The sequence below is a fragment of the Triturus cristatus genome, chromosome 9 (assembly GCF_964204655.1).
Source record: "Triturus cristatus chromosome 9, aTriCri1.1, whole genome shotgun sequence".
Lineage (NCBI taxonomy): Eukaryota > Metazoa > Chordata > Amphibia > Caudata > Salamandridae > Triturus > Triturus cristatus.
This window is the reverse complement of record NC_140592.1, coordinates 180,581,345-180,606,893: the sequence shown is the minus strand read 5'-3', so window position 1 is coordinate 180,606,893 and position 25,549 is coordinate 180,581,345. Positions and strand designations below refer to the sequence as shown.

Here is a 25,549-nt window from a genome sequence, read left to right as displayed (position 1 = left end):
ACTGCACCGGCAGCTTTTAATGACCAAATAAAAAGGCCTAACTACGGAAAAGCAGTAAAACGTCTAACGAAAAGCTAACTTTACAAAGCGAGAAGGTAAAAGAATCTTTATATACATAGCTTCATTCTTGCAACAGTAGAAATGCTGGTTTTAGGGTGCAAATGGGTGTTTGTGCCCAAAATCGAGTGCTGAGTATTGCGCACCTCATGCAATTTTTGCCGTGCAAAACCTGGCAAAATTTGTGCAGAGACTAACCACATATTCACACTTCAGAACAACGGAAAACGTGCAGTGTTACTGCGTTGTTCCTCATTCTCAGGCGCAAGAAGTGAAATGATGTGCTAATGCCACATCAAGTAAATCAGTCGTGCCGCCACAATAAAGAGGTGGTGGGGCGGTTGGAGGGGGCGCGGGAAGCTTGGGAGGGGGGTTATAATAAAAAATAAATGAAAAATAAAAACTTACCTCGAGCTGTCTCCTGCGTCACACTCAGCATAGTCCTAATTGGTCCAATTCAAAACTAAAGCACAGGTGCACCACTCAGAGAAAACTTTTGTCAAGAAAGATCATTTTAACGTCCATATCAAATAAAGAAAATTCTTGAATTTATTCCTGTTTCTTTCTCTTTTATTGTTTCATTTTCATTTCATGTTGCTGAAACACAGCGTTCAACACACAGAACAGCCGACACATTTCGTCCCCTTGAGGGACTTCTTCAGGGCATTAGAATTAGGTGGAGTCAGACTCTCTCCATGAAGTATATTTTGGTTCTGGGATTCCCTTGAGGGAAGCAGATCCACGTCAAACAAAAAAATTGTATTAGGTTGTAGCGCTGTTTAATTAGAAATAGCGATCACTCAATAACTAGAAAATACAAGTCCCACTTTGATAATGTCCAGCTCTGCCACTGTATATATTATGCAGGTTAAAAGTAAATCCCATGCAGAGTATTCTAAAATCAATCTGGACCAAGCAGACGTCCCATTGCGAGCACCGTAATAATTGTAACCCAATAAGGTAAGATAGCAACAACCACAATGAGGATGTACCAGTAGACACAAGTTCAAAGGGGCGTAACTGCAGCACGGACGGGCAAGTAACCTTCTTGGTCCAAGCAAGCACAGGGACCACGTCACGGACTCCCTGCAATGCTCCCCTGTGAGAGCAGCATGGGAATTGGTCTGAGCAAGCAGGAGAGATGCGTTGGTCAGACCAGGGAGTCTGTGGGGTTTCTCCACCAAGGCTTCTCAATGCAGATAAGCTGGAGAAAACCTAAGTGCGCATGTGTGTTTTGGTAGGCCTGAGATAGCCGTCCAAAGCACATATGCGCACTTAGGGAGTGGAATGCACATCACACTCCTCCTCCCAATGCCCCGCCACTCCCTTCACAAGCTGGCTCAGAGCCGGTAAATGAAAAATAAAATTATGACATTGTTTTATTTTTCATTTACTGGCTCTGAACCGGGAAGTGGGGCAACGCACCTCCGCCACTGAAGTAAATACCTCACAAATGGTTTTGGTATTTAGAGAGTGCGGTGTCACTGTACGAAAATATCATGGATGCAAGAATGAGGATCCAAATCATGATTCCAGGATTTACAGCAATTACCTCATCAACGGGTTTTACGGCACAATTTTCGCAAAGTTGACCGGGTGGAAGATGAACAGGGAAACACTATCATTCAGTGCTTTCGAAACGGGAAAATATCCTGTATTACTCTTTATCTCCCAGTCCGAGGTGCAGATATCAGATTGATGCTGTAACACTAGCACATTAATACTGCACATTGCAATCTCAGGGGCCTTTTCAAAATTGCATTTTGTAGCACGTTCAGCAGTACTATAATAGTATTACTACAAAATGTCATTCAGAAAATTAGGTCCCAGAATTACTAACACTTTCCGCAAAGTTTGAATCACTTTTGTGAAGCAAACTCTGTGCAAAGTGTTATGTTGAGATTTTACTATCCAACACAAAGCAGGATTTGCATTGGATAGTTTCAAAAGTAATGCAAAGTTGCACAATGCCCTGCTATACATTTCACTGCGCCAACGGGACAGGGCCGGACTGGAAACCAAAACCGGCCCTGGCAAACTGCTCGGCCGGCCCCCATGAGGGGGTGGGGAAGAGTTTGTTAGGGCCGGTTTGGGCCGATTTTGTTACAGTGGACGTATATTTCCGGCCCCCAGTAACAAAAACGGCCCCCAGTGGCAAAAAACCTGCCCCCATCATGGCAGCCCTACCGGGGAAACGCCCAGTGCTCGCTACGGCCAGTCCGGCCCTGCAAGGGGATGTTCCATGGGTGGTGCATGGATGCTTGTAGATAGGGAGGCAAATTCTTGTCTACAAACAGTTGCAGATAGGGATTTGCACGAAAATCCTATGCCTCCTCGAGGCAGGCATAACAAAAATGTTTTCATTTCTCCAAGTTTTTCCTACTTTGCATGCGTGCTACATGGTACAGCCCACATACAAAGCAGGAAAAGTGTTATAGGATAGTTTGTGTACTGGAAGGGTCCACTTTCAGTACAAAACTACTCCTTAAAGAATGTTTACACTCCTGATTTATGGAGCAGTGGTGTGTGCAGTTGTGCATGACAGCTAAAAGTGAGCTAGCACAGAAAGAGAGGAAAACAGTGGCATAAGTTAGTGCACATGGAGCTGTTCTGCGCTCTCACTTTTATGCTTTGCAGTGCAGCATCTTTACTTGCTGCAGTGGGTTGTGTTACTTTTTAGGAAACCTGGGCCCAGGTGCCGAGACTTCAACCTCACCACTCCCATCTTTTCTATGAGGAGGTCTCGCTCACATGTGAGGTGAACACATAGGTTTACATTTTAGTAGTGAATGTGGGAGGAATCTGAGGAAGTGGCTGGAAAATTAAGACTACTTGCTGCTAAATGGAAGTGGAAAAGGAAGGGGTAAGCAGAGGCTTAAGGAGGGGCACGGACCGGTTAATGCAGGAATAGTCAAATAAAAATACAAAAAAGTAAACTCATTGCAATTCACAAACTGCACTTCTAAAATTACTACAGCCAAAAGGAACACAAATCAGTATTAATTGCAGTGCAGTCCAGCCTTAGAGTAAATTTAGGTCCACACATGGCTACTCACAAGTACCTCAGTACACTCCCATAGGAAATAATGCAGGCAGGGGCTTAAGATATGACTCCATGAGAAATTGTCTTTTAAACTAACTGCACTAATATTTACAATTTCCTCTAAAATAAGTTAATTAAACTTTTAATACAATTTTTTAAAGAAATAAAATAAAAATAATTTAAACAAATCTGCTTTAGTGACATATACTAAATAATAATCAAACATACTAATGATAAGGGGAGCCGGATTTTTTATATTATTTTAAATAATATAATGTTAGTATGAAGTAATATATTTTATTTACGTGATTATTGTCGTAAACATGTAATTTGATGAGTTAATGTGATGCAAGATTGTAGCTTTTAGTTTTATGATAAAAATAAATATTTTAAGTTATTACATTTTTATTTATAGCAAAATATTTTCTATATTTTTGTTTATTATTTTTCCATATACTTTACCATAGGCAGATCTCCACCCCTTTGGCAGAGACTTTCACCTACATTTGAAAAGTCACTAGTCACATGACTGTACACTCGTAAATCCAGTTCAAGCAGGCTTCAACCCTCACAGGGGCCGGAGACATATAAGTCTCCATCTATTAGTACATTTACAATTTTTACAAATAGAAATGGTGAATAGCAAACAGTTGTAATATTAGTACCAAGTTCTGTAATAAGCTAACACATTAGTAAAACTACAAATTTAAATTCATCTTTGTAAATAGTTCCTCAATATTTAATGGTGTGATTTACCATACTGAAGTACAGTGGATCAAAGAATGAGGCCAAAGCATCTATACATTTTTTAAATACATTTTACAAAGAATGTAGACATATGTGCAACTCCCTCTTTATAAGAGTTCAAAATCGCGCGTGTAACGCACCTTTTGCAATTAGAAAACAGAGATTGATCACACCTGTGTTTCTGCTGAAAATATCTCCATTTGATACATGCATGTTCTGTTAGCTTGATATGTTATATTACAAGTTGTGTGTATCTTCACCAATCACGTTTACAAAACTATCCAACTAATCCTTACAACAAATACCATATATCCAGACTATATTACCCTTACACCATTAAGGAATGAGATACAATCGTTTTTGCTAAATTAAACATTCTGTTTGAAATGTTGATGCTGCTAAATAAACCACCCCCACAGCAAGTTACATTTATATAAAGGGAAAAGGTTGGACATGGATCTGGTAGATCATGCATGGACAAAAAGGGAAAAGTGCCGACAGCGTCAGTGGAAGTACCTGCACTTTAATTTCGACAGAAAATGTATTTCTCATTGAAAAATAGCCATAAAAAGCAATATGCTGTTTTTGTTGAGTTAGGTGAGGTCCCTTGACCATTGGCATCTTATATTATATGTAATTAAAGAAAGATAGGAGATCGATTGTAAGTAAAAAAGTAAACATAACAAGTAACACACAATGTATAACACATTGCTTTTCCCCAGTGGTCTTCAAACATTTTAATGCCCACCCACCGTGGAAAAAAAAGTCATCGGTCCCCCCTCAGAATTTTTCACAATTATAATATTAAATGGTATCTATTAAAAGTAAACACAGTGTGTGACTGGGAATTTTTAAGCATATTTGGAGTCCCTTCCCTTTTGACACATACTCCCATAGGATATAAATGACAAAATATGTTAGTGATGGCCCATTACAGAGCATAATGCTTCTTTTGGTCAGAGCCTGGAGCCACCCCTGGGATCACTTGAGGGCCCCCTAAGGGGGCCCGCCCCCCAGTTTGAAGACCTCTGCTTTTGCCAGTGTGTGGTCAACTAAGACTGGTAAATGTTTGACGGTGAGATGCTAGAAGTGCTGTTTTTGTCCCTATTTTTTTTTCTTAGCTTTATATAATGTTTTTACATCATCGAGTCAGTCAAATGCGAAAGGCATCAATGCGCTGAGGGTACCTAGGTGTATGTTAAGGAATCACCAGCCAAGGAGCAAATGTACAAACACCTGCAGTCACTGCAACACACCGTGCTACAACTAGGAATGTGGTTTAGCTGGGGATGGAAATACACACAAGTGCATTGTAGAATAAAAGTGCATGTGCAATTCCTTGCATCTGTTCTTCCTCATTATTATTTATCAGGCAAATCCATTCGCGGGGAATGCATGCGGTGTGGGAATGCAGCTGACAGGTCCAAGATCACAAGGACGTTATTGAGTTTTAACTTTAACATTTTTGCCAATCATGCCTTTCATGTAAGTACAAATGTTATGTTACGTTAGTTCCACTTTTATAGCGCACGACTCACCCAGGGGCATCTCAGCGCTGTTAAAGAACCCTGACTGAGAGACCAACCATAAGAAGTTAAAACAGGTAAGCTTTTAGCTGTTTCCTAAATTTGCTATAGGTGGAGATCTCATGAAGAGCAATTGGTAGTTAATTCCAGTACCTTGGAGCAAGGTAAGAAAGAGCTTTGCCCCCTGTACGATTAAGACGTATTCGGGGCACCTGTAAAAGGGCTAGTGTACTAGATCTGAGGTTTCGGCAAGGTACATGTTTTGTAAGTTTTCTTTGCAGATAGCGGGGACCTTTGCCCTTCAGGGCATTATATGTGAGACAACAGATTTTAAAATAGGATCGCTTCCTCACTGGTAGCCAGTGCAAATCCCTCAACAGAGGGCCAGAAGGAGAGCCTGCCGGGCGATTCAGGGTTATTCTTGCCGCGGTATCCTGGATCACCTGTAGCTTAGCAAGCAAGGTCTCGCCCGTAGTCCAATCTGCTAACAACCTGTGCAGAAGGCACAGGTTGTAGTAAAAGGAACTAGTTGTGGCAGCAATATGATCTTTTATGGTTAATGTCCGATCAAGTTTTATCCCTACATTTTTTACACTTTGTTTAGGCACAGGAACTGCTTCTAATTGGTGGGGCCACCACTCATCCGACCAGATGGTTGAGGCTTTCCCCATTAGCATGATCTCCGGTTTTTTAGGATTCAGCTGGAGCCAATTCTCAGTCATCCAGCTGGATACTGCAAGCATTCCAGCGGTAAAACGAAGTTTCTCTGTTTCTAAATTAGGACCAACAGTGAACATAAGCTGAGTATCATCAGCATATGAAATTATCTCAAAACCGAACTGCTCTACGATCTTTGCCAGTGGGGACATATACATATTAAAAAAAGTCGGACTTAAGCAGGAACCCTGGGGTACACCCTTATCCGGGTGCGTTTTTCCTGAGAGATAAGGCCCTAATATAATAGTTTGTTGTCTGTCTGACAAAAAATGCTGCAGCCATTTTAAGGCTGTTCCTTGGATACCACAAGCCTGTAATCTTTCCACAAACACAGATAGAATAGCATTACATATAACAAGCATTGCTAAAGCCAGCACTTCAGGCTTTTGATACATTGAAGTCCCATGAGCTCAATAGTACTTTATGCCTATACACAAGTAGGCATAAGGTGATGCCACAATTCCACGCATATGAAATTTTGAAGCAGAAAATAATTGTGGGAACTTCTTTATCACAAACCAACATAATCTAAAGTCAATGGCATAGTGTACCATTTGTGACATGCCACAGGACTCTATTGATTAGCACTCACAAAATAGCTTAAACTATCGGTGGTTTAACATTAATAATACACATAGTGGAAAATAAGAATGCTAGCATGGGGTCCCCAGACTTGCAACTGTCCAAACAGTTCAAAAGGCTGAGGAGTAATGAGGAATGCAACAAAAGTGATCATTGGGAGGTATAAAATAATCTCAGCCTCTGGGTTTAACTTGGGACACTTCATAATCCATCATATTTTAGTCCACCTTGCCACCTCAGAATAGATCCACCCATATGCAAATCCACCTTAGATCTGCTCCAATCAGGCTGACTGATGAACAAAAGCTTGGCTACTGACACTTTGTGCTCGACTGCCTAATAATGCTATATAAATCCTGGCCAATCATTTTTGGGATTTTTACTGTCAGCGTTTTGTGCTTTTGAATAAAGTAGCTAATAATATGGAACACAGAAAAGCTTCCAGTAGAGTTTGGGATTTGTAGTTATGTAATGTTGGCCCATTTAATACTCTAAAACAGATAATCACAATTGCTATCACATAGTTTTCCTGCCCTCACTGAGAATTTCTAGTTCCTCTAGGCATCATCTATCATGAGCCACATTAATTCCTATTGCTAATCAAGTGATTATTCTTTCTTTAGCTGGTCCTTGTGTAAAGTGTTCCTTCATCTTCAGTTGTTAGGTATTTAATATTCCATTTCTTGAGTACAAAGGTTTTGGCCTTGTGTTTCTAAGTAAAGCAATGTACTGTATATTTAGTATTACATTCTGGCTGTCTGCACCTTTCTACAAGGTGAGGGCTCTGAAATCAGTATATTACTGGTAAGAAACAACATGTCTGACCTAGTAAAGAGGGCTGAGAGGTTTGGGCAATGACAGGAGTGCATTATTATGATACCTCTATTTTCAACTCTAGTTCACTGATCTAAACAAGCCTGAAATAGTACAGCTTCGAACAGAAAATAAGTGAGATGCCATACTCGGTCAAAACATGTAGTTAATTACATTGCATCTTCATTGTTAAGTGGAGATGATGCCTGACCACAGCTGGACCTGCGACCCACCTCCCTGCAAGGTAAAACAGGAAACATAAAGGTAATCACATTTTACTGGAGTAGACTCTCATGCAAATGGAGGCTTTTGACCAGGGCTGGACTGGGAGCGCAATCCAGCCCTGGCAATTGAGTCGGACTGGCAGTGGGGGTGGGGGGGGTCAGTTGGGGGTGATGGTGGGAAACACTGCTGTTGCTCTTGGTACAATGGCTAATATTGCAGCACAGCACTGCTGCAAAACCACCCACCTATACGAAAACCGTCCCCCATCGCTGCAAAACCTTCCTCCACCCTTCCGGCCCATCTGGAAAATGTCCGGTGCCCACTACGGCCAGTCCGGCCTTACTTTTGACAGTCAGACTGATGTTTAGGAAATATACCCATATTTGATTTTAGTATTTACCAGAGAGGAAACACAGAAGGCCCTCATACAGAATCCCACATGTGTAGAAAGCAGAAATGATAGAATTGGGACTGAACCAGTTTAACTATTATTATGGTGGGAAATTAAAACAACTCATCATCCAAGATCATGACAGCATTGTGCGGGCAATTATGATGCATTGTGCACTTGTCTTAGCATGCTACAGAGTACCAACACTGCAAATCCTGGAAAAGTCAATTTCAACAACGTTTGCCCCTTGAGGATCATAGAGTATGGCACGTATAAACAAACAATAAATCACACAAGTTTCCAATTAACTATAAATTGACATAAAAATGAATCAATAGCTTTCATAAGTATCTGATACAAATGACGTTCTATTAGAATTACCAGTTTTACAACTACATTACACACATTATTCAGAATAATCCAACATACAGTATTCACTGAGCTCAAAATGGGCCACCAGATCAACGCCGTCTCGTCCACCTGCTTCCACACCCTCCATCTCCTACGTAAGACCTTCAAATGGATCCCCCTCGAACACAGAAAGACCAGCACTCATGCCCTGGCCACCAGCAGGCTCGACTACGGCAACGCACTCTATGCCGGAATAAACAAAAACCTCACCTGCAAGCTACAGAACATCCAAAACGCCACCGCAAGACTGGTCCTTAACCTGTCAAGACACTGCCACATCTCCCAGCACCTGTGCACACTCCACTGGCTCCCCATCAAAGCCAGAGTCACCTTCAAGATGCTAACCCACGCTCACAAGGCCCTCCATGACACCGGACCAGCATACCTGAATAGCCGACTCAAATTCCACGCACCTCAAAGGACTCTACGATCAGCCCAGCTCTCCTACCGTGGTCCCCCGCACCAGAAGGACCAGATCGGGAGGCCGCTCCTTCTCCTTCCGCACGGCCAGAGGCTGGAACAACCTTCTGCTCCACCTCAGACAGATAACATCGCTCCGCATCTTCGCAAGAAACCTCAAACCTGGCTCTTCGACAGACCCCCTCCTTGATGCACTGGAACCTGCGAACCCCCACAGCGCCTTGAGACCCTTATGGGTGAGTAGTCGCGCTTAACAAACACTGATTTGATTTGATTTGACTGTGTGCATGGCAGCTGACTACAGTCCAATGGCACACTCACCCAACCCTGGCATCACTTTTGTGATGTGTCATATTTTTTGGTATTATAGAAGGGGATGCATATGCTTGTGTAGTTCTTTCTGTAATACAGATAGCACTAGGACACATAAAGTGCTAGTGTTATTTAAGGGATGTTCCCTCATTTGCATGTGGAGTGTCCTATACAAATGAGGAAAACACTTTGCGGCTGCACCTCACTATGGGGAAGGAGGCTGTCAGGAGACTCACTATGTGTTACAAAGAGGTAGTGCACAGTCAGTGCACCCCAAGGGCTCCCTCTAGAAGGGGGAAACATTCTCTGCAGGCAGGTGCAGTCACTCACTACACTCGCCTGCAGGGTTATCTCTGTCCTGTTATAGAAGTGCTGGTCAAGTGATTTCTACATTGTGAAAGACAGAGCAAATGTTTCAAAAGGTCGCTTTGCCTTTCACTAATGGGTTGCCCATTGGCAGATGTGAGTCTTCAACTGCCATGAAGGCAGAGCATTATTTGTAATAAGGTGCACTGTCGCTGTTTGCACCCACCAGACCTTGTTAAAAATGTTCCGCAGAGCAAACAGGGACAGTGGGTCCAAAGTATAATGTGACCTCATGCGTCTATCACTAGAGATGCAGTCATTCATAAGAATTTGTCGAGGTAATTGTGACTCATGAATATATTAAAAAGAAAGTTTCCAGATAAACGTAGTTGGTATTAATGAAAATGCGAATGTACCTGTTCTGTAAAACTAATAAAAATATTTTGAAATAAAAAAAAAAAAAGAAAGTTTCCCTGCAAATCCTTGAAAATGGGCTCTTTGCACTGTGCCAAATGAGTACATCCTATGCAGCACAAAGAAGTATCTGTGTAGCATCAAACACAAACTGCCATAAATAAATCCCTATGATCTTGCCCATTGCAACACAGTTCTACTAATAACGTATGTTATTTTGGTACATTAATGCCTAAAATACTTGAAGATAAAACTTCATTTTCATAAATATATTGACAGCTTCCAAAACCAGCTTCTCCTACACGTTCAAGTCTGAATTTGTCACCTGTTGTGAAAGGTTAGCATACTGCAAAACCCTGAATTTCATCAGTTTAATGAAGTCAGAGTCGATCCACCATGCACACCTTCATCCATAACTAAACATTACTGCACCTAAATGCTAAACACCCATCTGGCTATTATACGATTAAATGTTTAATGCCATTCGCACCTTACATATGGTGTCCTAAGCAGAGACAGAACACACTTTTCCAGAAAATTCTGATTCATTTATTTAATTGTTATATCTGTAATACTGTTCATTGCTCATAATTTGATTTGAAAACATGGGTTTGGCAATTTCATATAATTTGTGATGCCATACTTTGTTACCACAACTCATCCAGAGAATCTAGTTCCAAGTTTGGTGCATTGTTTCATTGCAGCATCTCATGAGAAGATGTTTTTTTTCTTATCTATGACTTTGAAGCAGATACAGATATATGAGCCTTCGGAGATGGATTGCCTGACTGTACAAGAAGCTCTGGTAATAATTCCTTACCAATAAAAGAAACTCTCTTCAACTCCCACCATTGCCTGATGGGTTACAAAGGACCTTTGCTCACTGATTCACCTCAAATGTTTGCCTCAGAAGATTGGAATGACACTGCTGGAGTGGGAGCACTAAAATGATGGCAATATAAATCACACACATCAATTTAAGCACAGTGGGTGTTTCTTTCCAGAGCACTTGTATGCATCTCTCATAAATTACAGAGCTCTATGATCATTAATTCTACCCAAATGTCATGTTGATCTATCTAAAAATTACTGATATGGTTTTAATAACAGATTTCAGAAACTCAAATAATATGACACTTTAAATATTGAACTGCAGTTGTACTGTACTTGGTCAAACAATTATATGTTACTTTTCACAGATATACTTTATATATCAGACAAGCATATCAACACTTCATTCACAAACATTTCAGTCTAATTTTTAAAAAGTGAAAAGTACCATTTATGTATACTCCTTTATAGTAGTTCACATAGGAGCAGATGAAGTCATTTTACAAAGTCTCAGTTGTAAGCTTTCCGTTCTTTAAACTAATATAGTAAGGAATGCCATTATTTTTGTAGTGGTTTTTCCTCTCTCATTCTATGGATTTAGAACACTAAAGGGGCTTTTACGAGTCTGGCATTCCGAGGACCACCAGACTCGCGGGGGCGCAACGTTCACAATCCAGCCACCGCCCCACCAGCGGTCTGACCATCCCATTACAAGTTGGGCGGTAGGACCGCCCTGGTACTGCCGACGGCACGGCAGTCAGGAGGCCACAATTGGCTTGCCGGGACCACTGCGGTCCCAACAAGCATATTATGAGTGTCCTCACTTCCAGCCGTGTCATGGAGGTTCCTCCTCCATGTATACCGTGGTAGAGAGAAAACAAAGTGGGCCTGTGACTCTTACGCTTGTGCACAGACACAGGGGGCATAACATGTGCCCCCCTGTGTGCATGCACAACAGTTCCTGCATGGCATGGACTTTCAAGTCCATGCCATGCAAGAAACCTTGTGAGGCATTCCCATTGCGGTGCCATTTTCAAAGGCACTGCCGACTTTGAAGTAGGAACCACCCTGGGACCACCATGCCGCCCGCCTGCCAGACCACTTTAAAGTCGTAATCTGGCAGACGGGCGGCGGCGAGTCATGATGGGGCAGGGGCTTGTTGGCTGCATACCGCCCACCCTCGCACCGCCAGGAACTTGTAATTGGGCCCTATGTGTTTTGCTACTACTAAACAGTACTAAAGCACCAAGCCTCTTCTCAAACAAACACATCAGGTTCAGCAAATTGGAATGCCCTACTTGGCTTATTAATTTCCATATATGCCCATTTAAAAAAATGCATCAAATGCTAACAGCTTGGAAAGTTAAATGTCATATGCGGGCTTCAGTGTATGTTCATCACCCACAAATATGACAAAAATATATTTCTGCCAGGAGTCCACTATGCTATGGCTGTGCTGTACTTAAATCCACTGCAGTTTCACATTGCAGAGAAAATTGCCTTTGATATGTAGAAAAGCTGATTTCTTTATATCCATAAGTGTGCATTGGTGGCCCAAATTGTGTGGTAATATACAAAATTGAGGGACACTAGACAGTGGTTTAATCTGCTCTCATAGTAAAATAAAACCCAAAAGCTATTTTGACTCTTTAGGCTGCACTAGACTTCTCGCTAAACAGGACTAGGTGTGATGAAAATAAGTACTTGTCATCATTTCCTGGGAAAATGCTGGAGAAATAGTTCTAAGTAATTTTACACTCTGATTCAATGCTGAAAACAGGTTCTTGATAACTTTGGTGAAAAATTTATTTTGTGAAAATGTACTTAGCAAGTTGTCTTAGAATCAGTTTTGCCACGCATCACACCACCATAGCTGAAATCTGCTTACCTGGTTGGGAGAGTTAATGACCTCTGTGGCTCATAAGACAATGGCCTCCCTTTGAGTGCAGTAATGGCAGGGTGTTGTTAAATGCTGACCACTTAACTGGGATTAACTATCTGAAAAAAGGCATGAATACCTGATAGAGCAAAGGGTAGCTTTGACCCTTCTTCTTTTCACTTGGAAATACAGTCACATTTGGAGATAGAACCCATTAAGACACGGTCGAGTGGGAAGAAAGCTCATCTAAATAGAGGAGTCACTAGGAAGCTGAAGCATAGCTTGCCTGGTGGCAGAGCTGCTCAGTGATTTTAATACAATTGCGGTTCTTTAGTTATTTTATAGTATAGTTAAGACAAAGTGCTGCAAAAAGAGGTGGAGGGGTTGTGAGAAAAAAGTTGAAATTGGGTGCACAATTTCCCCAGTCACTGGCTAGTGCACAGAATAAATCTGGAACCTTCACTACCAGCTCTTAGGAACATTTCCGGAAATGGGAAGACTACAACTGAAAAAAAGGTTGGCCAAAAAAAGACTTCCTTTCTCCTGCTGGAAGAAGAAGACTCGCTCAAGGACTCTTAACTCCTGCTGCCACCAGGGGTTTGGAAATGTTCTCCAAGGGTCAAGTCTTCTGTTTACTTGCTTCAAGGACCCAAAAAAAAAATTCCTCCTCCAAGAGGGCAGAACTCACCATGGATACCTGATGCCCAGGAGACCAGGCTAGAATATACCTGGTATCTAGAAGCCTGCGCTGAGGAGCTAGGGTGAAGGGCTAACCTGGAGAAACCTTCTTAGTAGTTGGGGGAAATTGGGACTTAGGACCTTATTCCAAGTTTGCTGGTCCCGTGGACCACCGTACTGGCAATGGCGGTCCGAGCATGGAGAGTTCTGCGGTCCAACCACCATATTACACCTTGGGCAGATTGCCTTTGCAAAGACCGTGGCTGACCCGCCAAGACCGCCAGCAGACTGCCCGGTTGGCTGTTGGAGAAAGGCAGTCGCCATAGGGCGGTACGGGAGAGCTGCACCGCCATGTGTATAATGAACTGCCTTTTCCAAGAGCTGAACAAGGAGGTCTTTCTGCCTGATTCCAGGTGGCGGTGGAGACGGATTTGGGGTGCATTCTCACACCCTTCTTGTTCTTCCAGGAGATTCAAATATGGATCCCTTTCTCCAGGTTCCCCCTTCACAGCAAGATCTTCACCCCTAGGAATACAACCCTGTTTGTGGCAATCTACAGACGGGACCTTTTTGAACCACATACCCATTTGCCTGGACTACCCATAAATTAGCCAAACCCCGGCAATGGGTAGGTGATATTTTTCCTCATGCATCATGCATATGTGGGCATTCGATATATGCAGTCAAAATTCACACACAGGCCTCGATATATTTGGTAAAAGTACTCACCACCGCCAATTAATCTCCACATCCAGACCACCGGCGCCATGGTCATCGTGTAATACAGCGGCGGTCTTTGGACTGCCAGCGCTGTGGACTAATGGAGCAGGCGGATGTGGTTTTCGGGCGATCGGACCGCCAAACTCCTAATAATGCCCTTAGTCATTTTCTCCACTTCAGGAGGAGGGGAACAAGGTGCCACGATTTACCCAGTCACATTGCACCCAAGGTAGTCAAGGAAACCTGGTTTATCAAATCACACATGGAACTTTCTCCCACACAGCAAACAAGTTCAGCCGAACGTCACAGTAAAATTATCCAGCCTTGTGGAGCCTTGCCTGGCTACGGCTTTCAGCCTTGACACAGTTGAGAATTTTTAAAACCCAAAAAATAAATGAAGTCAGAAGGGAAAATATTGACTGGGACTTGGTGGAAAATCTATCCCAAATGTGAAGCAATCTTGGTGGCTATGAAATCCAGCTTTGTCTTGTTCTGAGTGTTTGTTGTGAAAATCATCGGCTTCAGCGGAGGCTTGATGATGATGCCCGGACTACTAGGGACCTTTGTGGCCTCAGCCTTGGACTTTGCCCAACTGAATGATTTTGATTTTGATTTCAGAGACTGAGGGCCTATTCACAAACTGCATTTCGTTATATGTTTAGTAGTAGTACAATAGTGTTACTCACGTATATAAAATGCTTTTCACAAACATACATGCAGAAGTCTCTGCCCACTTTTCTGGTATCTTATTCATGTGGTGATCTCTGCCTCAACTGCGAATATTCACACATACTTATGTATACTTTTTTGTAGTAAACATGGCGGGGAGGTGGAGTGACTTGAAAAAGGGGAATACTTATGGCTAAATGGTAGAGGTTTAGGGAGGAGAAGCAGGGCTTTAGAAGAGGTATGGATGCCTTTAGGGAGGGGCATGCACCCACCCACAAAAAAATGTAAGCCCGTTCCCATTCACAAACTGCACTTATAAAACTACTATAGCCAGAAAGGTCTCACAACAGTAGTAAATGTACTCCACCTCAGATCTAGACCAAGTCCAGCATGACACATGGTTAATCAGTGATACTGCAATCTCCTTCCATAGAAAATAATTAGGCTATTTGGTTTTAGGTTTAAACCTATAATAACTGATAAAACCCCACCGAAAGAAAAATAGCCATCACTGGTGTAATCATATAAACACTGAAAAAACACCTTTGCAACCACAAACTAAGTGCCATTCAAAGAAAGGAAAAGATGAGTGAAAGAGTGATTTTTATTTCGTTCTTAAGGGGCCAATACAATGTAACTTTGTTATACAAGGTAGTATCAAGAGAGACTGGGCTAACATTATTCTGCTTGAGTTTTGTTGTTTAGGGATGTCACTGAAACATTGTCTCTTCTTCCCTCTGCTTTTTTTAGGTTTATGGTCTTTGGTCTAAAGATGCAGTGTTTAGATGCATTTTTAGGTCTTATTTAGTTATTTTATAAACTGTAGAGAATTGGGAAATATCAAAATCATATTTGAAATTTTGGCTACATTTGCCTTCACTGATAGGTGAAATGGCTGGATAAATTAGAATATTTCCTAATATGTAGCATCACATTTACCCACAGACAGAGAATGGGTGAAGTCCTTTAATACATCTGTCCCCCTTTCTAGTGAGCCAGTATTAATTGTAAGTGAATTGCCAAACAGCCCAGTTTTTAAACATTCAATGCAAGATGTAGTGACAAGTATGTGTGAAACGAATGTTGTCACCAAGCATCTGAGATAGTGGTGAAAGCATGACACCAGGCATTTGGTAAACATGGAGCACAGTGTCACTTGGAATGCTGCTGAAAAAAGTTCCTACCAAGTTCAATTAAGATTGGAGTAATATTGTTTGTATTTGCAGTAATTCAGCTATGTATATGAACAAGTTGTATGATGGCCTGTCAAAATCGATACCTGAGCTTAAGTGCTGTAAGAGATCCTTGTCACTTGCTAGAGTGTATGCTGAAAGCATCTTTACAATCTTCAGAGTTAATGAAGAATGCTATTGACTTAGTAGTCCATTCTGGTGCAGTAAAAATGTATTTGGTCCCCATATACCCTGTGCACACACTATCTATACACATGCACTATCAGTGCAGAAAGCAAGCAATAATTAAAAATACATTAAAATTCCGTAAACACCGGAAAAACACTGTTTCTGTTGTTTTTAATGGCGCAAAAATGTGTAACCACTGATAACCACTGTTTTTTAAGGTATTGAAAAAACTGAAAAAACCCCACCAGAATTTACCAAAAATAGAAACTGAAAACAGGAAAGCCTAAAAATAATGGAGACAGGTACATATAATACAACCCAAAATGAAATAATGTTAAAATTAATTCATTTATTTCAACTTTTTAAAAGTATATCTCAATTTAATTTAATTATAATAAACTATTTTATTTATTTTATTATAAAATAATTTATTAACCCTTTTGAATTAAAAATGTAACGTTAATGCTTCAACATAATTAAAATAATATAAATTAATTCTATACATATTTTTTGTATTTGCTAATACATAATGAATATATAAACATTTTACTTTTTCAAATAAATCTTAAATAATTTTAAATGTAATTTAATATGGTTATATTAATTAAATATTTAATTCAAAATTAAGTTACTTATTCAGTACATTTTTTTATGTTGTTCTAAATTTAAAATAAATGCATTTAATTAGTATACATTAATATTTAACATAAAAATAGTTGTACAACAATTTTGAAAATGTAATAAACTTTTTTAAATTCCCCTATACTTCATCATAGAGAGATGTCTGCCCCAGTGATGGAGAACTCTGCGAACATGTAAACAGTTACTAGCAGTAACTTTACACATGTAGGCACTAAAAATATCTAGGTATATTTTCCCCAAAATTCTAAAATTCATATCTCTGATTCTCCTTAACCTATTTTTAATAAACATGGTGTCATTACTTGTTATTTTCTAAATTGGTTTGGGTATTTTATGATGCTGTGTTCTCTACTTGACAATTGTTAGTACTCCTTAAACTTAACACAAATGTGTTTAGTGATTGCCTGCTGCTTGTATCATCGCTGCTATGTTTTCAGCAGACTAACCAAGTTGTGTTTATTAATTTCGTAGAGGTCATCACCACAAAAATTAATAAACCAATTTCTGACAAATGTATTATTACTTGAGGTACAATTGTTTTAAAACAAGAGCACTCAAAGAAGGATGCATTAAGTTTGTAAAAGAAATCCCAGTACTAAACAATAGGCTGAAAACATGGATGCATCAAGTAATCATTAGCAGTCGTTAAAATTATGTGACTGTACTTGTGTGTCTTAATCATAACTGTGTCCAAACAAGTCTGGAGCCATGTGATCTCAAAAGAATCTGCCATTTCTACAGATCCACTATACGTTCATTCCTAACATTTTACAGTAGTTACTTGGATTTGACAACAGACACTGCACAGAAGTTAAAATACTGTAAATAGTGTCCTACCTCCATGGATGCAATGCAAACCCAGGGCAGTTGTCACCGCAATTGTTGCAAGCTTGTCCTCTTTCTGGTTCACCAAACGAAGCAAGCTTAAAAAGAGAAACACCCATAATGAAACAAGATATGGTGGTGGAACAAAAGTCTATCAAACAGTTTGGAATCTAGTTTATTTTATAGACAATGGTGCTTCACATTAGTTGTTTCCTCAATGTGTGTTTTTATTGTGATGTAGTTTGCAGAAGGTGCAAGTCAATCGAGGTGTAGACATTTGGTACTGCAAATATTCTTCTTGCTGTAGAAATAAGTGTTCAAATGGGGGGGTGATATAAGTATTCACTGTGGGGTGAGACAGGGATGTGTGTTGGCCCCTCTCCTATTCATCCTATACATCAATGACCTTCACCCCGCCTTAGTATGTGCCTCACCTCATGTACCCATCATAAAGGGTACAACCTTCCCAACACTATTGTATGTGGATGACGGAGTGCTCATGGCACGCACCCCCAGGGCACTGTGACCTAGTACATGCTTTTGTTGACTTTATGGCCTCCCTAGACCTACAGACCAACCTCGCTAACTCCCACGTTATATCATGCGGACCTAAGTGGCGACCTTTGTCAACTATGGCAATTGGTACCCATCTCTTGACTGGCATTACTGCTTTCCCTAAATGCTTTCATTAATGCATCTACTAGGTCCTGGTCCCCTAATAGTGCACACCGTACTTCGAAAATGGCTAATGGGTACATCTGCAGCATTCCCCAACCTTTGAGAGGCGGCTCTTTTGCTCCGCTGCTACAAATATATAAATCCTAATGTTTGTCACTTGACTTGATATGGCACTGAAGTGTTGGGAGTTGCTAACTGTATGGCTATTCAACTGGAAGAAAACTGATTTTTTAGAAAGGCTCTATCTGTCCCTTTTTCTACCTCACATTTTATCTGCCACAAGGATTTTGGGTTACCTTATATAGGTGATCCGATACAGGGTGCGGCCTGCATTATTGTGGCTTTCGATTTGGAAGAATCGTGAGGCCACCCTAACAAGAGATATCGTAGTGGACTGCCTATCTCTGGTCAAAGGGTTACACATTCCATGGACTGCATATGTTAAGGATGTATACTGTAAAACTGGAATGCTATCCATTTTCTCAGACCCATCAGTATGTGCTAACACTAACAAGAGGAGGGTGGCCAATGCCTTTTAAATAATTTTGAGGAATCACGGCGGTTCAGAGATCTGGTGAGGAAGCCCACTACGACTCAACATCTCAATCTCTAGGATTTGGATTGTACTACCGATTATATTTGGTGTGACCACAGATGATGGGACCGCTCCTTACTATTTTGCTTCAGATCTGACACTGTTAAATACTTGCTGTGCTTCCCTGTGGGTGTTACACATAACCTCAATTCCCTGCCTTGTCCTTGTGATGACTCCTCTGGGAAATCAATGCTTCATTTTTATCTTTTTCTGTAAATTTTATGCACTGTATACTTGACTTTTTTTTAACTCTGCTTTAAAAAAATACTGTTGCAATATTGACCAATGCAGACAACTTCTAGATTCCTACTACTTTTAATTAATGATGAGGCTATTTTGTACATTCGATCCTTTCTAATATCTGATGTAAGAGCACATAGGACCATGTGGTTTTAACACATTGCTGCTATTATGCTGTATTGTTTCTTTGTGTATTTATGCAGTCTGTATCTGACATGACTTAGGAATTGTCAAAATGCTTTTATGGACGCTACAATGACTCCGAATAAAGCTTGTTATTGATTGAGTGTTCAAATGTCGAGTTTTACTGAAGGCTGGCTGAGCTCCCATCACCTTCTGTTGGACTTAGCTGGCAATAATCAAACAGGTTTAAGTTTTTATAGTATATCGACCTGTTTAAAAGTGTTTCCCTGACCGGCTACAAGCCCACAGCAGCTTGAGGAATGGTAGTTATCTCTCTATTCTATCTTAGCTCAAACTAGCCCTGGGCAGAAAGGACAGAACTCCTACCAACTTCACACCTCCAGTCCCCAGTGCATTCCTGAACTGATTGTATCTAACACTTATGATGTATTTTAAACAGCCCCTTAGAATGGTGCGCTGAGCAAAGTTCCAGCAAGAAAAAGCAGTAGTCAAAGAGTAGCTAGCGCCAAGAAGCATTTCATTTGTGCAATGTGGGCTATACAAGCAAAATAAACAAACAGTAAAGTAAAAAGGCAGAATTGCATTCACAAGAAACCAGCCACAATGAGGTAGGGAAAAATAATGCAATAATTCTAGCGTTCCTCATGTGGTCATTTTTAACTCTACACTACATTTTGCCATCAGACTAAGGACCTGAAGGATAAACAAACTACATTGGAAAATATACCTGAATGTTACAGTTTTGTATTCCCCCATCCGCTCACCACATCAGCCTTTTTACTACCCCATAACTCAATAGGTGCACACACTCTTCCCTCTCACAGTCTTTTGTCCCTTGTTCACAGTGACTGATTTAATGTTAATGTCATTATAAGCCTTTAAATTGTATTTTTAGCTGGTCACATTTGCTTACTAAAGACAGATGTCAAATGTCAGACTAATTCTTCTGACATATTGCTGCATATGTCTTTTTAACATGGAGATTGGTGTTTACTTTTCAGATCACTGATATGATATTTAGCCTACAAATATCAATATACACAAATATCCGAAATTTTAGATTGATAACAAAAATGTCAACTACGTATACGTAACTATTAAAATCACTTATATAAAACACACAAATATTGTTTACAAAAACAATAATAATGATTTTTACATATATCGATAACAAAAATATCAGAAACACTAATATTGTTGCTTATAAATAAGCATGTACAATGCCAAAAATAATGATTAACACAATATTCATCACATTATTATCACCAACGTATCTAATAAAACCTTAAAAAAATACAATTTTTCTTCAAACAATTACTTCAAATAAGGCCCAAAATCATAATAAACAACTATAATAAAATAAAAATGTATTACATTAACCAACAATTAAACAAACACACCGAAAAAAACGTACACCTAAAATGCATAAATGTAAACACCAAAACAGTAAATGTTAACTATAAACATATAAACAAATGTATTAATAATATATATATATATATATAGATATTACCTACTGGCGGTCGCCAGTAGGTAGTTATAGTTAGGACCCTCTTACCATAGGAAATCCGCAACATTCTATTTTGAATAACTTTGGCGCCGGTCGACGAATCCTCGCGAATTTTTCAAAATAGGTGGGGCGCTACGCTCCGCTCCTACCCTGAAAGTCTCGGGGGGATTCGTCAAGCGGGGGCTGAGATAAAAGGGGGGTCCCAAAACGCGTTTTTCCCATGCATTTTTCCATAGGACCTTTAGACACAGCTACAGCCCGAACGGCTGAACAGAATTACTTGAAATTTGGCAGAGAGGTAGTCCTCAGGTCAAGGAAGTGCCTTTTGTAGGTTTGGTGTAAATCTGTTCAGTAGATTCTGCGAAAATAGCCTTTAAATCAATATATATATCTGAGCCAGCTTACGGTGCGCTTACGGTGCGCTTACCGTACGCGTACGGTGACGTGCGCGAGCGCGATTGTGATTGGCTCTTAGATCTTAGTAAACATTCGAATCGGTCGAAACCAGGAAGCGGCGGCCGCCATTTTGTGTATTTCACTCAGAAAAAAAAGGGTGATAACTTGAAAAGGGGGCAAGGAAGAGAGTTACAGACCCCCTAACATTTGTAAGGGGGTCAAAGAAGGACAGAAAAGTACAAAAAAAACATTTATTGATTTTAAAAAAAATCGCGGGGTACGCGTACGGTAAGCTCACCGTACGCGTACGGTAAAAAAAAAGAAAAAAGAAATGAAATGCAGATTTAAGTGTTTAGATATTAGGGGGCTCTAAAAAGAGCCGTTGTGTTTATTAAGTGTTTTTTTAGTGGTACCTACAAGTAAGTACCGATGCAGAGTCTAAGGTTCAAGAGGAAGACTCTGTTCCCTTCATCAGTGAAGTGTACACCATCTCCTCTATAAATGTCTTGCATGTCGTAACGCAAGTTGTTGTGGTAAATGGAACCCAAACCATAGTCACGGAGGAAAGCAGAAACAGATTTGTTGACGTGCTTTCTTGCTTTGTCAATCTGTGGACAAAAATGATTGGACCAGTTCCATTTTTGCCTTTGGCATATGTTAGAAAACACAAAGGCAGTTTTAGGGAAAAGTGAAAACAGTTGTGCAAAGGTGTCCTTCATAAGCATTTCCAGACCTACCCCAGTCAAAGTGCCTAGGTCATTGCCACCACAGTGCACTATTATGAGGTCAGGGTGTTGGATTTGCATGAAGGATTTCACCAATGGCATCAATTGGTGCCACTTTAACCCTCTCTGACCAATCCATTTAATGTCTACATTTGGCAAAGCAAGGTCTCTCACCATATCTGTTTTCTCTGCATACTTTTCACTCCAGAAGACATAGCTGTGCCCTACAATCCACACTGTGAACATCTTCAAAGGAGAACTGGATGCACTCAGGAGGTGTAATTCAGTAGAATGGTAAAAAGAAATGAAAGACAGTTTGGAAATGGAGGCATACATATTTTTTTTATAAAAAAAAGAACTGATTGGCTGTTTCATACCATTCTAGAATAAAAACTAGGCTGTATGTGTAAATTTATAGAAGCATGTTTTGTATTGGTACAGAAAAATGTGTTACCAAAGAACAGTACTATGGATTTGCTGTTAGGTTTGAAAAGTCAAGCACTCCTGCTCTTTGGAAATGAAACATTGTGTGGCGAACTTCTGACCTAACTCCACACAGCAGTGTTCCATGAGCTGTTGCTATGGTAGCAGGCAGAAGTCAAGTTGGGGGAAGGGTACTAGGCAGAAGACAAGTTGGGAGAAGGGTACTTTTGGAAAAGGGTTGGTTTTCAACCAATAGAAATGTGTGATTACATTTGAAAAAAAGGGGGAAGCACTGAGATTTGAAATTAACATGTATATGTGTGGAAAAAGAGAGGGAAAGTTTGCCATTATCTGGTTCTGCTGAGAGGAGAGAGGAGTACAGAACAGAGATCCTGGCTCTGATAATCTGCTGTTTGAGTGCCACATTTCTTTTACAATTAACTAATTTTAAAGGTGAGTTTAGAGTTTGAGAGGGGATGTATATGGTAAATTAAGAAATGAATAATAGAATAGGAATTCCTTTTGTTGAAGTTGTGTTTATTATTTTCTGTTTTGGGAGAAATTTAAATGTGAGGAACATGTAAAATAATATGGACTATGTTTTCACGATAAATTAAGGTGTACTGGTAAAAATAAGGAATACTTTAAGGGTTTGAGGTTGCACTCAGTAATGCAAATACATTCAGCATCAGTAAGGCTGGTTGCCCTTGCTGGAGTGTAGTGAGTCACCCAGGTTACACATGTTGCTGGTCTCAGAAAGCTGTTTGGTATTGCTCTGGTGATTTTACATTTGCATTAGATGGAAAGGGGGAGATATTTTTTTATGCAGAAGCAGACTCTTAGCACACAGCCAGCTGCTTATCCTGTGGAATCATGGATAGTATTCACAACCGAGTGGGGTTTGAGGTTTCAGTTAGTAATGCAAATACATTCAGCATCACTAAGGCTGGTTGCCCTTACTGGAGTGTAGTCAGTCACCCAGGTTACACATGGTGCTGGTTTCAAAAAGCAGTTTGGACATGTGCTGTTTTCAGAATCTGAAAAGTGGATTCAAAATGTGTCAGTCTGTAAAAGTGTTGATCACTTGCCAAAAAAAAGAGTAGTAAGTGTGCTTTCAAATTGGCAAAGAAATTTCGTTTTGTGACTAATATGAAAACATGACTCTGTGTGCAAATAGGAATTACAGGCAGAGATTTATTGCGTATTGCTCTGGTGAATTTACATTTGCATTAGATGTAAAGGGGGAGCCATTTTTTTGTATGCAGAAGCAGACTCTTAGCACACAGCCAGCTGCTTATCCTGTGGAATCATGCATAGTAATGACAACCGAGTGGGGTTTGAGGTTTCAGTCAGTAATGCAAATACATTCAGCATCAGTAAGGCTGGTTGCCCTTGCTGGAGTGTAGTCAGTCACCCAGGTTACACATGTTGCTGGTCTCAGAAATGTGTTTGGTATTGCTCTGGTGATTTTACATTTGCAATAGATGGAAAGGGGGAGCTATTTTTTATGCAGAAGCAGACTCTTAGCACACACCCAGCTGCTTATCCTGTGGAATCATGCACAGTATTCACATCCGAGTGGGGTTTGAGGTTGCACTTAGTAATGCAAATATATTCAGCATCACTAACGCTGGTTGCCCTTGCTGGAGTGTAGTCAGTCACCCAGGTTACACATGTTGCTGGTCAGAGAAAGCTGTTTGGTATTGCTCTGGTGATTTTACATTTGCATTAGATGGAAAGGGGGTGTTATTTTTTTATGCAGAAGCAGACTCTTAGCACACAACCAGCTGCTTATCCTGTGGAATCAAGCACAGTATTCACAACCGAGTGGGGTTTGAGGTTGCAGTCAGTAATGCAAATACATTCAGCATCACTAAGGCTGGTTGCCCTTGCTGGAGTGTAGTCAGTCACCCAGGTTACACATGTTGCTGGTCTGAAAATGTTGTTTGGACATGTGCTTTTTTAAGAATCTAAAAAGTGGATTCATAATGTGTCAGACTGTAAAAGTGTTTATCACTTGCCAAAAAAAAAGGGTAGTAAGTGTGCTTTCAAATTGGCAAAGAAATTTCGTTTTGTGACTAATGTGAAAACATGACTCTGTGTGTAAATAGGAATTACAGGCAGAGATTTATTGCGTATTGCTCTGGTGATTTTACATTTGCATTAGATGGAAAGGGGGACCTATTTTTTTTGTGCAGAAGCAAACTCTTAGCTCACACCAGCTGTTTATCCTGTGGAAACATGCACAGTATTCACAACCGAGTGGGGTTTGAGGTTTCAATCAGTAATGCAAATACATTCAGCATCACTAAGACTGGTTGCCCTTGCTGGAGTGTAGTCAGTCACCCAGGTTACACATGTTGCTGGTCTGAAAAAGCTGTTTGGACTTGTGCTGTTTTCAGAATCTGAAAAGTGGATTCAAAATGTGTCAGACTGTAAAAGTACTTATCACTTGCCAAAAAAGTAGTAGAAAGTATGCTTTGCAATTGGCAAAGAAATTTCGTTTTCTGCCTAATTTCAAAGCATGACTCTGTGTGCACACAGGAATTGTTTTTAGATATTTAATTTGTGAAGGTGTTATTGTGATTTTCATTTATAGGAAAGGGGTTTATAGTATTTTAAGATTTCAAAAGATCATAAAAAATGTAGTAATATATTTAAATAAAATAAAGGAATTTTTTTTAGTTTTTTTCAGGTATTGCTGAAGAGCAGTGAACAAAATTTAAGATGCCTACAAAATCCAGACTAAAGAAAGACCACAAAAAAAACCTATATTTGAAGACAACTGGAGGACCTAAGTTAGTTGGAGATGCTCATGTTGGGAAAAAGAGAAAATCTTCTGGTAAGCAGACAAAAGATTTTTTAAAGAACATCTTCAAAAAAAGGAAAAATGTACAAAATGTCTGTACTGGAAAGAATGTTTTCAATAGAAAAAAACAGGAAAAAATTGAGAATTTAGTTAATGCAAATATACCTTCTGCAACAATAAAGATTAACTTAAACAGAAAAACAGCGTTTAAAGAGATACGTAGAAAAATGTTTCAGAGAAGAGTTATGTCCAATTTGATAAAGGATGTGAAGAAATATAAGAAAAAGGCAAAATATTACAAGAGAAAAAAAGAAATTGAAGCCATTGCAGCAAAGGCATTAGAATTAAAAAGGAAACTATTCATTTTAATTTTGAATAGGATGCGTACATTAGATAAAATGGTTAATGTACTGAAATCACAAAGCAAAAGGAAAAGAGTAGTGAACAGAACAAACTTTTG

At 40.0% G+C, this 25,549-nt stretch overlaps 1 protein-coding gene across 2 annotated transcripts in view; it reads right to left on the bottom strand.

Annotated features, from left to right (window-relative positions):
• PRICKLE2 (prickle planar cell polarity protein 2) overlaps positions 1-25,549 on the bottom strand; it is a 738,899-nt gene that overhangs the window by 693,447 nt on the left and 19,903 nt on the right. For both annotated transcript variants that reach the window (XM_085624699.1, XM_085624698.1), the window contains exon 2: positions 17,582-17,667. In XM_085624699.1, the coding sequence (XP_085480825.1) occupies positions 17,582-17,667 (86 nt within the window). The remainder of the gene's footprint in view (positions 1-17,581; positions 17,668-25,549) is intronic.